The sequence below is a fragment of the Entelurus aequoreus genome, linkage group LG17 (genome assembly GCF_033978785.1).
Source record: "Entelurus aequoreus isolate RoL-2023_Sb linkage group LG17, RoL_Eaeq_v1.1, whole genome shotgun sequence".
NCBI lineage: Eukaryota > Metazoa > Chordata > Actinopteri > Syngnathiformes > Syngnathidae > Entelurus > Entelurus aequoreus.
The window spans coordinates 15516732-15529455 of NC_084747.1; the positions used below are offsets into that span (position 1 = coordinate 15516732).

At 39.4% G+C, this 12724-nt stretch overlaps 1 protein-coding gene across 2 annotated transcripts; it reads right to left on the minus strand.

The window, feature by feature from the left end:
• Nucleotides 1-373: 373 nt before the first annotated feature.
• Nucleotides 374-10798, minus strand: LOC133632457 (gastrula zinc finger protein XlCGF57.1-like). 2 transcript variants are annotated; one of them, XM_062024874.1, is made up of 2 exons: nt 10168-10465; nt 374-2247 (listed from the first exon to the last, which is right to left on the minus strand). In XM_062024874.1, exons 1-2 carry the CDS (start codon nt 10376-10378, stop codon nt 611-613), a joined length of 1848 nt encoding a protein of 615 aa, XP_061880858.1. In that variant the 5' UTR covers nt 10379-10465; the 3' UTR covers nt 374-610. The 2 variants fall into 2 exon arrangements, with proteins under 2 accessions (XP_061880858.1, XP_061880859.1); XM_062024875.1 differs by lacking the exon at nt 10168-10465 and adding an exon at nt 10484-10798 and having other exon boundaries at nt 380-2247.
• Nucleotides 10799-12724: the final 1926 nt, after the last annotated feature.

The window sequence follows — 12724 nt, forward strand, 5'->3', positions numbered from 1 at the left end:
ATCGCGGGGCCATTGTTTACCCAAACAAAAAAAAATAAGTACCGGTACATAAATCAACAACAATTTTCGATTTAATTCGATCCCGATTCTTTGGAGGACAAATCCTTCAAATGATCCTTCAGCTTCTTTTGAACTGTGGCACTCGTCATTAAACCAGGTTTTGTCAGAGTACCTTGGAACTTGGAGCAATTTCTTTCTTTCCCAATCTTCATCTGATGTTGGTCTGTGGACACAAAACATGAACACCAGGCGACCTAAAAGATGTAATTTCAGGCAGATCGATTCATATTGTTGGTGTTCAAAGTTAAACACTCTGGAGGCGGTAAAATCATCACTGAAGAAGACTACAATTCCTCCCCAGCTGGAATCGTCAGGTCTATTTTGGCTAAGGGAGTAACCAGGCAATACAATCATAATCTAGTTTATTATTCAGGAACATTTCAGATACACAGAAGGCATGGGGTCTTGAGGACACATGATTATGTTCCAGATAATCCCAATTTGTATGACGACTTCTTTTTTGTGAAAAAAGCAGTGAATTTATTTTGAGGAGGTCCTTGGGTTCTTTGTCCCCACGCATTAACATACCGCAAACTAAACAGCTGAGTGACTAATTTCCTGTGTGTGTTCTTATGTGTTTTACAGCCTCTGCATTATAGTGAAATTTTTTACCGCAAACTGAACAACTGAATGGTTTCTCTCCAGTGTGTTTCATTACGTGTTGATTCAAGCCCTGTCTTGAAAAATAGCTTTTACCACAAACTGAACAGGAAAATGTTTTTTCTCCTGTGTGTGTTCTCATGTGTTGAGTCTGATTGCTCTTTAGGGAAAATGTTTTGCCACAAATTGAGCAACTAAATGGTCTATGTCCAGTGTGTGTCATTACGTGTTGACTCAAAACTGCTCTGGAAACAAAGCTTTTACCACAAACTGAACAATTGAAGATTTTAACACCAGTGTGTCTTTTCACGTGTTCAGTCAGACCGCTCTTTTTGGAAAAGCTTTTACCACAAACTGTGCAATTAAATGGTTTTTCTCCTGTGTGTGTCCTAATGTGATCAGTCAAATTGTTCTTTTGAGAAAAGCTTTTACCGCACACTGAACAAATGAATGCTTTTTCTCCTGTGTGTGTTCTCATGTGTCGCGTCATTAGGCTCTTTCGAGAAATGCCTTTACCACAAAGTGAACAATTAAATGGCTTCTCTCTCGTATGTGTTATCGTGTGGTCGGTCAATTGTGTTTTTTGAGTAAAGCTTTTGCCGCAGATGGAACAACTGAAGGGTTTTTCTCCAGTGTGTGTTCCCATGTGTTGAGTCAAGTTGCTCTTTAAAGAAAAACTTTTCCCACAAACTGAACAACTAAATGGTTTCTCTCCTGAATGTATTCTCATGTGATCAGTCAAAATGCTATTTTGATAAAAGCTTTTACCACATACTGAGCAACTAAATTGTTTATGTCCAGTGTGTTTCAATGTGTGTTTAGTCAAGCCTGATCTGGAACGGAAGTTTTTACCGCATACTGAGCAACAATATGGTTTGTCTCTTGAGTGTGTTCTCATATGATCAGTCAAATTGCTCTTTTGAGAAAAGCTTTTGTCACAAATTGAACAATTAAATGGCTTTTCTCCTGTGTGTATTATCGCGTGTTTAGTCAAAATGCTCTTCAGATAAAAGCTTTTATCACAAACTGAACAACTAAATTGTTTTTGTCCAGTGTGTTTCATAATGTGTTTGGTCAGACCTGACCCGGAAACAAAGCTTTTACCACAAACTAAACATTTAAATGGTTTTTCTCCTGTATGTGTTCTCATGTGTTGAGTCAAATTGTTCTTTTTAGTAAAGCTTTTAGCACAAACTGAGCAGCTCAAACATGTTTTAACTGTCTCCTTTACAGAGCATTCAGAGTGTTTGTTGTCAGTGTGAGTCCTCATATCACCTTCACAGTCTTTATCGCTGCTCAAAGTCACTTCAACCTCGTCTTCAGCCTCACTATCTGATAGTGGAGCTAAGAGGTTGTCTGGTTGTGGTTTCTCTTCATCTTCTTCAATCTTCACAGAGACAACAATCAGAGGCAACTTGGTGAGATCAGCCTCCTGCGGTCCTAGAAGACACTCTCCCTCCTGAGTGATGCAGAGTTCCTCCTCCTCCTTTTTAATGCAGGGTGGTTGTGGAGTCTCCTGCTTCAAAGTGGAGCTCCTGCCTGACTGAGAGGGAAGTTCTTGTGGATGACCAATCAGCTGCTGGACGTCTGCAGGACACAAACACACTTGAACTCAGACGTTAACCATGAGATGTTTCTCCTTGAACTCGCTATGCACACTTGTTTCTATGTACTGTATGTGTGTGTAGTGTTTCATGGCAATTCATTTAGTGCCTTGCCAGAATGATGGATCAATGTTTAAATGACTTGGCTTAGACTCGGTCAAGTGAGGCTGTAATCCCAGAAAATTACTGTTTCAATGGACATTAAGATACTACAAACCAGCAGTTGGAAAGTATATTTATATGGAAATATACCACGATAGTTTAACTTCAAACATACAACATCGATTTTCTATTTTTTTTTCTATTTTTTTCTATTATCGATGGTGTTTTAAGATTTAAAGGCCTACTGAAATTATTTTTTTTTATTTAAACGGGGATAGCAGATCCATTCTATGTGTCATACTTGATCATTTCGCGATATTGCCATATTTTTGCTGAAAGGATTTAGTAGAGAACATCAACGATAAAGTTCGCAACTTTTGGTCGCTGATAAAAAAAGCCTTGCCTGTACCGGAAGTAGCGTGACGACACTAGTTGAAGGGCTTCTCACATTTCCCCATTGTTTACACCAGCAGCGAGAGCGATTCGGACCGAGAAAGCGACGATTACCCCATTAATTTGAGCCAGGATGAAAGATTTGTGGATGAGGAACGTGAGAGTGAAGGACTAGAGTGCAGTGCAGGACGCTCATCTGGCTCATTGGATTCCACACTCTCTCCTTTTTCTATTGTGGATCACGGATTTGTATTTTAAACCACCTCGGATACTATATCCTCTTGAAAATGAGAGTCGAGAACGCGAAATGGACATTCACTGTGACTTTTATCTCCACGACAATACATCGGCGAAGCACTTTAGCTACGTAGCTAACGTGATAGCATCGGGCTTTACTGCAGATAGAAACAAAATAAATAAACCCCTGACTGGAAGGATAGACAGAAGATCAACAATACTATTAAACCATGGACATGTAAATACACGGTTAATGCTTTCCAGCCTGGCGAAGCTTAACAATGCTGTTGCTAACGACGCCATTGAAGCTAACTTAGCAACGGGACCTCACAGAGCTATGCTAAAAACATTAGCTATCCACCTACGCCAGCCAGCCCTCATCTGCTCATCAACACCCGTGCTCACCTGCGTTCCAGCGATCGACGGAGCGACGAAGGACTTCACCCAATCATCGATGCGGTCGGCGGCTAGCGTCGGATAGCGCGTCTGCTATCCAAGTCAAAGTCCTCCTGGTTGTGTTGCTGCAGCCAGCCGCTAATACACCGATCCCACCTACAGCTTTCTTCTTTGCAGTCTTCATTGTTCATTAAACAAATTGCAAAAGATTCACCAACACAGATGTCCAGAATACTGTGGAATTTTGCTATGAAAACAGAGCTTTTTGTATTGGATACAATGTGTCCGAATACTTCCGTTTCAACCATTGACGTCACGCGCATACGTCACCATACATAGACGTTTTCAACCGGAAGTTTCGCGAGAAATTTAAAATTGCACTTTATAAGTTAACCCGGCCGTATTGGCATGTGTTGCAATGTTAAGATTTCATCATTGATATATAAGCTATCAGACTGCGTGGTCGGTAGTAGTGGCTTTCAGTAGGCCTTTAATAACCATTAAACGGATTAGTAACGTCAAACATCTACATTCCTATTGGAGTGTAAACAACAGAGGAGAATAAAGCCAAGATATTTGCTGTTCGGTCTCTCGGCCTCGCTCTCTAATCGGAGTGTCTGTGTCTAATCTACATTCTTAGAGATGTCCGATAATGGCTTTTTTGCCGATATCCGATATTTCGATATTGTCCAACTCTTAATTACCGATTCCGATATCAACCGATGCCGATATATACAGTCGTGGAATTAACACATTATTATGCCTAATTTTGTTGTGATGCCCCGCTGGATGCATTAAACAATGTAACAAGGTTTTCCAAAATAAATCAACTCAAGTTATGGAAAAATATGCCAACATGGCACTGCCATATTTATTATTGAAGTCACAAAGTGCATTATTTTTTTTAACATGCCTCAAAACAGCAGCTTGGAATTTGGGACATGCTCTCTCTGAGAGAGCATGAGGAGGTTGAGGTGGGCGGGGTTGAGGTGGACGGGGGTAGGGGGTACCGGGGGGTGTATATTGTAGCGTCCCAGAAGAGTTAGTGCTGCAAGGGGTTCTGGGTATTTGTTCTGTTGTGTTTATGTTGTGTTACGGTGCGGATGTTCTCCCGAAATGTGTTTGTCATTCTTGTGGCGCATATTTGTAACAGTGTTAAAGTTGTTTATACGGTCACCCTCAGTGTGACCTGTATGGCTGTTGACCAAGTATGAATTGCATTCTCTTGTGTGTGTGAAAAGCCGTAGATATTAAGTGATTGGGCCGGTACACAAAGGCAGTGCCTTTAAGGTTTATTGGCGCTCTGTACTTCTCCCTACGTCCGTGTACACAGCGGCGTTTTAAAAAGTCATACATTTTACTTTTTGAAACCGATACCGATCATTTTGAAACCGATACCAATTATTTCCGACATTACATTTTAAAGCATTTATCGGCCGATAATATCGGCAGTCCGATATTATCGGACATCCCTATACATTCTACAGTTGTAAATCTCCATAATACGAACACTAAGCTAAAATATTGACGAAAAGCTTGCGAAGGTTAGTATTAGCGCAATAAATTAAAATGATCGAAAAACTCTGATTGATAACTGCACTTTGATTAAAAACAATATGAAGACCAACTAGCGTTAGCTTGCTAGGTAGCTTAAATGCTAACATGTAAACAAGATACATTAAGGTACTGTCCCATTCTGAAACGTCATACCCCAATCTAAACATGTCTAAACACATCACTGTTTCAACAACTAAGCAGCTCTCGGGGTGCATGCGGCTCTTTGGTGCCACCCTAGTGGCTCCCTGGAGCATTTGATTTAGTATGTTTTTTGTTTAAGGACAAACATGACACAAACCTTCCCAATTGTTAGAAAGCCCACTGTTTAATATGTTTGTGTGTATAGTATTTGGTGAACATCGGTTTGTCCTACTAATTTCGGCAGTTCTTGAACTCACCATAGTGTGGAGTATGACGCAACAGTTTGTTTACATGTAAAAATCTTCCACTCATTCTTTGTCTCATTTTGTCCACCAAAAGTTTCATGCTGTGCGTGAATGCACAACGGTGAGCTTTGTGGGTGTTATTGACTTGTTGGGAGTGCTAATCAGGCATATTTGGTCAGTGCATGACTGCAAGCTGATCAATGCTACCATGCTATTTAGGCTAGCTGCATGTACATATTGCATCATTATGCCTCATTTGTAGGTATATTTAAGCTAATTTAATATCCTTTATTTGTATCCTCTTTGTATATAATGTAGTTTTGCATGTCTCATAACACATTATCTGTATGTAATATTGGCTGCATTTCAGATAGGTGTTTGTGTGCCATGTTGTTGACATCACATGGACAAAGATAAGACCTTCTGGAGGAAAGTTCTGTGGTCAGATGAAACAAAAATGGAGCTGTTTGGCCACAATACCCAGCAATATGTTTGGAGGAGAAAAGGTGAGGCCATTAATCCCAGGAACACCCTTCCTACTGTCAAGCATGGTGGTGGTAGTATTATGCTCTGGGCCTGTTTTGCTGCCAATGGAACTGGTGCTTCACAGAGAGTAAATGGGACAATGAAAAAGGAGGATTACCTCCAAATTCTTCAGGACAACCTAAAACCATCAGCCCCAACGTTGGGTTTTGGGCGTAGTTGGGTGTTCCAACAGGACAATGACCCAAAACACACGTCAAAAGTGGTAAATAAATGGCTAAATCAGGCTAGAATTAAGGTTTTAGAATGGCCTTCCCAAAGTGTAGACAATGCTGAAGAAACAAGTCCATATCAGAAAACTAACACATTTAGCTGAACTGCACCAATTTGGTCAAGAGGAATGGTCAAAAATTCAAGCAGAAGCTTGCCAGAAGCTTGTGGATGGCTACCAAAAGCGCCTTATTGCAGTGAAACTTGCCAAGGGACATGTAAGCAAATATTAAAGGCCTACTGAAATGCGATGTTCTTATTCAAACGGGGATAGCAGGTCCATTCTATGTGTCATACTTGATCATTTCGCGATATTGCCATAATTTTGCTGAAAAGATTTAGTATAGAGAACATCGACGATAAAGTTCGCAACTTTTGGTCGCTAAAAAAAAAAAGCCTTGCCTGTACCGGAAGTAGCAGACGATATGCGCGTGACGTCACCGGTTGTGGAGCTCCTCACATCTGCACATTGTTTACAATCATGGCCACCAGCAGCGAGAGCGATTCGGACCCAGAAAGCGACGATTTCCCCATTAATTTGAGCGAGGATGAAAGATTTGTGGATGAGGAAAGTGAGAGTGAAGGACTAGAGGGCAGTGGAAGCGATTCAGATAGGGAAGATGCTGTGAGAGGCGGGTGGGACCTGATATTCAGCTGGGAATGACTAAAACAGTAAATAAACACAAGACATATATATACTCTATTAGCCACAACACAACCAGGCTTATATTTAATATGCCACAAATTAATCCCGCATAACAAACACCTCCCCCCTCCCGTCCATATAACCCGCCAATACAACTCAAACACCCGCACAACACACTCAATCCCACAGCCCAAAGTACCGTTCACCTCCCCAAAGTTCATACATCACATATATTTCCCCAAAGTCCCCAAAGTTACGTACGTGACATGCACATAGCGGCACGCACGTACGGGCAAGCGATCAAATGTTTGGAAGGCGCAGCTGCGTACTCACGGTACCGCGTCTGCGTATCCAACTCAAAGTCCTCCTGGTAAGAGTCTCTGTTGTCCCAGTTCTCCACAGGCCAATGGTAAAGCTTGACTGTCATCTTTCGGGAATGTAAACAATGAAACACCGGCTGTGTTTGTGTTGCTGCAGCAGGCCGCTAATACACCGCTTCCCACCTACAGCTTTCTTCTTTGCTGTCTCCATTGTTCATTGAACATATTGCAAAAGATTCACCAACACAGATGTCCAGAATACTGTGGAATTTTGCGATGAAAACAGACGACTTAATAGCTGGCCACAATGCTGTCCCAAAAAGTATTCTACAATCCATGACGTCACGCGCAAACGTCATCATACCGACACGTTTTCAGCAGGATATCCCGCGCGAAATTTAAAATTGCACTTTAGTAAGCTAACCCGGCCGTATTGGCATGTGTTGCTATGTTAAGATTTCATCATTGATATATAAACTATCAGACTGCGTGGTTGGTAGTAGTGGCTTTCAGTAGGCCTTTAACATTGCTGTATGTATACTTTTAACCTAGCAGATTTGCTCACATTTTCAGTAGACCCATAATAAATTCCTAAAAGAACCAAACTTCATGAATGTTTTTTGTGACCAACAAGTATGTGCTCCAATCACTCTATCACAAAAAAATTAAGAGTTGTAGAAATGACTGGAAATTCAAGACAGCCATGACATTATGTTCTTTACAAGTGTATGTAAACTTTTGACCACGACTGTATATTACTGTATATATGTATAATATGCACACACACCCACACATTTTATATATATATATATACATATATATATATATGTATATATATATATATACACACACACACATGTATGTATGTATATATATATTTGCACAAATATATATATATATATATATATACACTACCGTTCAAAAGTTTGGGGTCACATTAAAATGTCCTTATTTTTCAATGAAGATAACTTTAAACTAGTCTTAACTTTAAAGAAGTACACTCTATACATTGCTAATGTGGTAAATGACTATTCTAGCTGCAAATGTCTGGTTTTTGGTGCAATATCTACATAGGTGTATAGAGGCCCATTTCCAGCAACTATCACTCCAGTGTTCTAATGGTACAATGTGTTTGCTCATTGGCTCAGAAGGCTAATTGATGATTAGAAAACCCTTGTGCAATCATGTTCACACATCTGAAGAACAGTTTAGCTCGTTACAGACGCTACAAAACTGACCTTCCTTTGAACAGATTGAGTTTCTGGAGCATCACATTTGTGGGGTCAATTAAACGCTCAAAATGGCCAGAAAAAGAGAACTTTCATCTGAAACGCGACAGTCTATTCTTGTTCTTACAAATGAAGGCTATTCCACAAAATTGTTTGGGTGACCCCAAACTTTTGAACGGTAGTGTATATATATATATATATTTACACACACACACACACACACACACACACATATATATATATATTAGGGCTGGGCGATATATCGATATACTCGATATATCGCGGGTTTGTCTCTGTGGGATGGTAAATGGGTTATACTTGTATAGCGCTTTGCTACCTTTTTTAAGGAACTCAAAGCGCTTTGACACTATTTCCACATTCACCCATTCACATACACACATTCACACACTGATGGCGGGAGCTGCCATGCACGGCGCTAACCAGGCCCATCAGGAGCAAGGGTGAAGTGTCTTACTCAAGGACACAATGGACGTGACTAGGATGGTAGAAGGTGGGGATTGAACCAGCAACCCTCAGATTGCTGGCACGGCCACTCTCCCAACTTCCCCACGCCGATATAGAAAAATGACTATATCGTGACATTCGAGTATACGTTCTCACGCAGTTGCTTTTAGCCGCGGGGCATTACACTGCATGTGTTTCTCACTCTTTCTTGTCTCTCCTTCTCACAGAGACTAAAACAAGCACACCTTCTTACATACGTCACATACTGTCACGTGAGCAACGTTACACGCTCCCAGACAGGTAGCGACATGGTAACGTTAGCTGTGATGCTAACAGCTAACGGTGTGGTTTGAGTGGTAATACGAGAGAAAGAAGGTGTGAAACTGGTAACAAATGAAGGAATAATTAATTCTCAAGAAAAACAGCACGGGGTCCATCGTCTGACGGTGGTTTGGCTTCAAGCGGGAATATGTCTTTACATGTCAACATCTCCGTTCAGTGCCACACCAACTAAATGCCGAAGCAACTATTTCCACATCAACACGGTAGGACATATACTATTTGATATGCAGCTCATTTTTATGTGACACTTATTGAAATATCCTGTGTGACATCATGCACAAAAGTGCACTAATAGCTTGTTTTAAAATGTCTCTGACAATCTTGCACTTTCTGTTTTGGAAATGACATGAATGTTTGTGCCACTGCTTAATAACTGTTTAATAAATACACTTTTGGTCAATTGACTTAGTTGTGATTTCCCTCTCTGCATGAAAGTTTAAAATGAGCATACATTAATGCAGTATGAAGAAGAATGTTTTAATGTAGACACATAGAATCATCATACTGCTGTGATTATATGCATCAAGTGTTCATTCAAGGCTAAGGCAAAATATCCAGGTATTTATCGTGTATCGCGATATGGCCTGAAAATATCGAGATATTAAAAAAAGGCCAAATCGCCCAGCCCTAATATACATATATACATATGTATGTAAGTGTATAATTTTAAGAAAAAAATACTATATTGTGATATGCATTGTTACCCAGATGTTAAACGACCTATTTCGGGATTCAGATTTTTTTCCATATTCCACATCACTAATTAGATTTACATTATATTTTTGGGAGAAATTGTTTCAGTTGTTGTACAATTCAGTAAAAACTGAGGTTCTACTGTAATCAAGGCATTGAGAAAAAAATGAAATTTCGACTTTTTGCAATAAAAATATATTTTTTGAACTACATATTATGCAATGTATGTAGTATGTAAGGCACAGTACTGTGTAGATTATATTATAGGCTATATGAAAATGCAAAATCTTTAAATTAGCTTTGGTATCTTCCTTCTTCTTGATGAGCTGTGACACTTCCCAATCAAAAGTTGACATTAATCGTATTATTCTTGTTCTTTATTACCTCCAATCCTCTGCAGGTTGATGTAGACATGTGGTCCAGTCTTCTCTTCACACACTGCACATCTCTTACTCTTCCCCAACATCTCTTCTTTCACATCATTATTTTCTGTACACAATCGCTTGTTTTGCTCTTCCACTTTCTTCATTTGACTTTTGCATTCTTTCATCTCCTCTGATGTGAACTCCACTGCCTTCTTCAAGCTAACAATCATGGCGGCTCTTTCTTTACATTCTTCAACAAGGTCAGCAAATTTCTACTCGACGCTCTTTTCCAGGCCTGAAATAGCTTTGGCAGAATTAAACTTCCACTCACTCACCTTTATCTGCAGTTTCTGTCTTTTTGCTGGAAGTTTCTGATTCTCTTTCATGTTCTCTTTTAGCGGACGTCGCCATCTTAGCATAGCAGTAGTCGTCCATCTTATATCACGTCTTCAATCTTCACTTCAGGTAACACTCTATCGCTCCAAACTCAACTTCCAGTTCATGGTATTTGGAAAAGACGAATATTTCAGATATTTGATGCTATATTTGAATCTCTATGGCTATAAGATCGTAAACGTGAAACCCCTCCGGGAAAAAGCAGCCGTTCAGTCCGCCATCTTGGTTGTTTCGCTTTGCAATGGCCACTGCTTGATCAGTTTGCGCATGCGCCAAAAAATCCGTTGCCTAAAAAAACTATTATTATAATTGAGATTTTTTATCTAATGTATAAAAAAACATGAATATATTTTCAACATGGTGTATATATATATATATATATATATATATATATATATATATATATATATATATATATATATATATATATATATATATATATATATATAAATAAATAAATATATATATATATATATATATATATATATATATATATATATATATATATATATATATATATATATATATATATATATATATATATATATATATATATATATATGTTTTAATTAACAAAATCCTTTACAAAATATGATCATATTGAGTGTATAGCTCTCCGACAGGACCCATCTACCTAAAGTTAAAAAAAAAATCATTTTACAAAAATCCTCAGTTCAGATGGTGATCCAGGTAACCACCCAAATGTAATCACTTTTTCTTAATCTGATTTTTTCAAACGTTTTGATCTATCTTGCTAACTAACAATACATACACATCACGTTGTATTCACAACCCCCTGGTAATCAACGAATTACAGCCAAAAACAGACGATGCAAGTACAAAACCCAAAACCAGTGAAGTTGGCACGTTAAATGGTATATAAAAACAGAATACAAGGATTTGCAAATCCTTTTCAACTTATATTCAATTGAATAGACTGCAAAGACAATACATTTAATGTTCGAACTGAGAAACTTAATTTTTCTTTGCAAATAATCAATTACTTAGAATTTAATGGCAGCGACACATTGCAAAAAAGTTGTCACAGGGGCATTTTTACCACTGTGTTACATGGCCTTTCCTTTTAACAACACTCAGTAATCCTTTGAGAACTGAGGAGACCAATTTTTGAAGCTTTTCAGGTGGAATTCTTTCCCATTCTTGCTTGATGTACAGCTTAAGTTGTTCAACAGTCCGGGGGTCTCCGTTGTGGTATTTTAGGCTTCATAATGCACCACACATATTTAGTACCCACACTCTGGTACTATGAAGCCACGCTGTTGTAACACGTGGCTTGGCATTGTCTTGCTGAAATAAGCAGGAGCGTCCACGATAACGTTGCTTGGATGGCAACATATGTTGCTCCAAAACCTGTATGTACCTTTCAGCATTAATGGTGCCTTCACAGATGTGTAAGTTACCCATGTCTTGGGCACTAATACACCCCCATACCATCACAGATGCTGGCTTTTCAACTTTGCGCCTAAAACAATACGGATGGTTATTTTCCTCTTTGGTCCGGAGGACACGACGTCCTCAGTTTCCAAAAACAATTTGAAATGTGGACTCGTCAGACCACAGAACACTTTTACACTTTGCATCAGTCCATCTTAGATGAGCTCGTGCCCAGCGAAGCCGGCTGCGTTTCTGGGTGTTGTTGATGAATGGTTTTGGCTTTGCATAGTAGAGTTTTAACTTGCACTTACAGATGTAGCGACAAACTGTAGTTACTGACAGTGGGTTTCTGAAGTGTTCCTGAGCCCATGTGGTGATATCCTTTACACACTGATGTCGCTCTTTGATGCAGTGCCGCCTGAGGGATCAAAGATCCGTAATATCATCGCTTACGTGCAGTGATTTCTCCAGATTCTCTGAACCGTTTGATATTACGGACCGTAGATGGTGAAATCCCTAAATTCCTTGCAAAAGCTCGTTGAGAAACTGTTCGACAATTTGCTCACGCATTTGTTGACAAAGTGGTGACCTTCGCCCCATCCTAGTTTGTGAATGACTGAGCATTTCATGGAAGCTGCTTTTTATACTCAATCATGGCACCCACCTGTTCCCAATTAGCCCGTTCACCTGTGGGATGTTCCAAATAAGTGTTTGATGAGCATTCCTCAACTTGCTCAGTCTTTTTTGCCGCTTGTGCCAGCTTTTTTTAAAACATGTTGCAGGCA

Excerpts from the sequence above, each read along its gene's own strand:
- LOC133632457 (XM_062024874.1), bottom strand. The coding sequence starts at position 10,378 with ATGATTGTTAGCTTGAAGAAGGCAGTGGAGTTCACATCAGAGGAGATG. Across the intron at positions 2,248-10,167 it reads CAACCTGCAGAGGATTGGAG|ACGTCCAGCAGCTGATTGGT; the intron begins GTAATAAAGAAC and ends TGTGTCCTGCAG.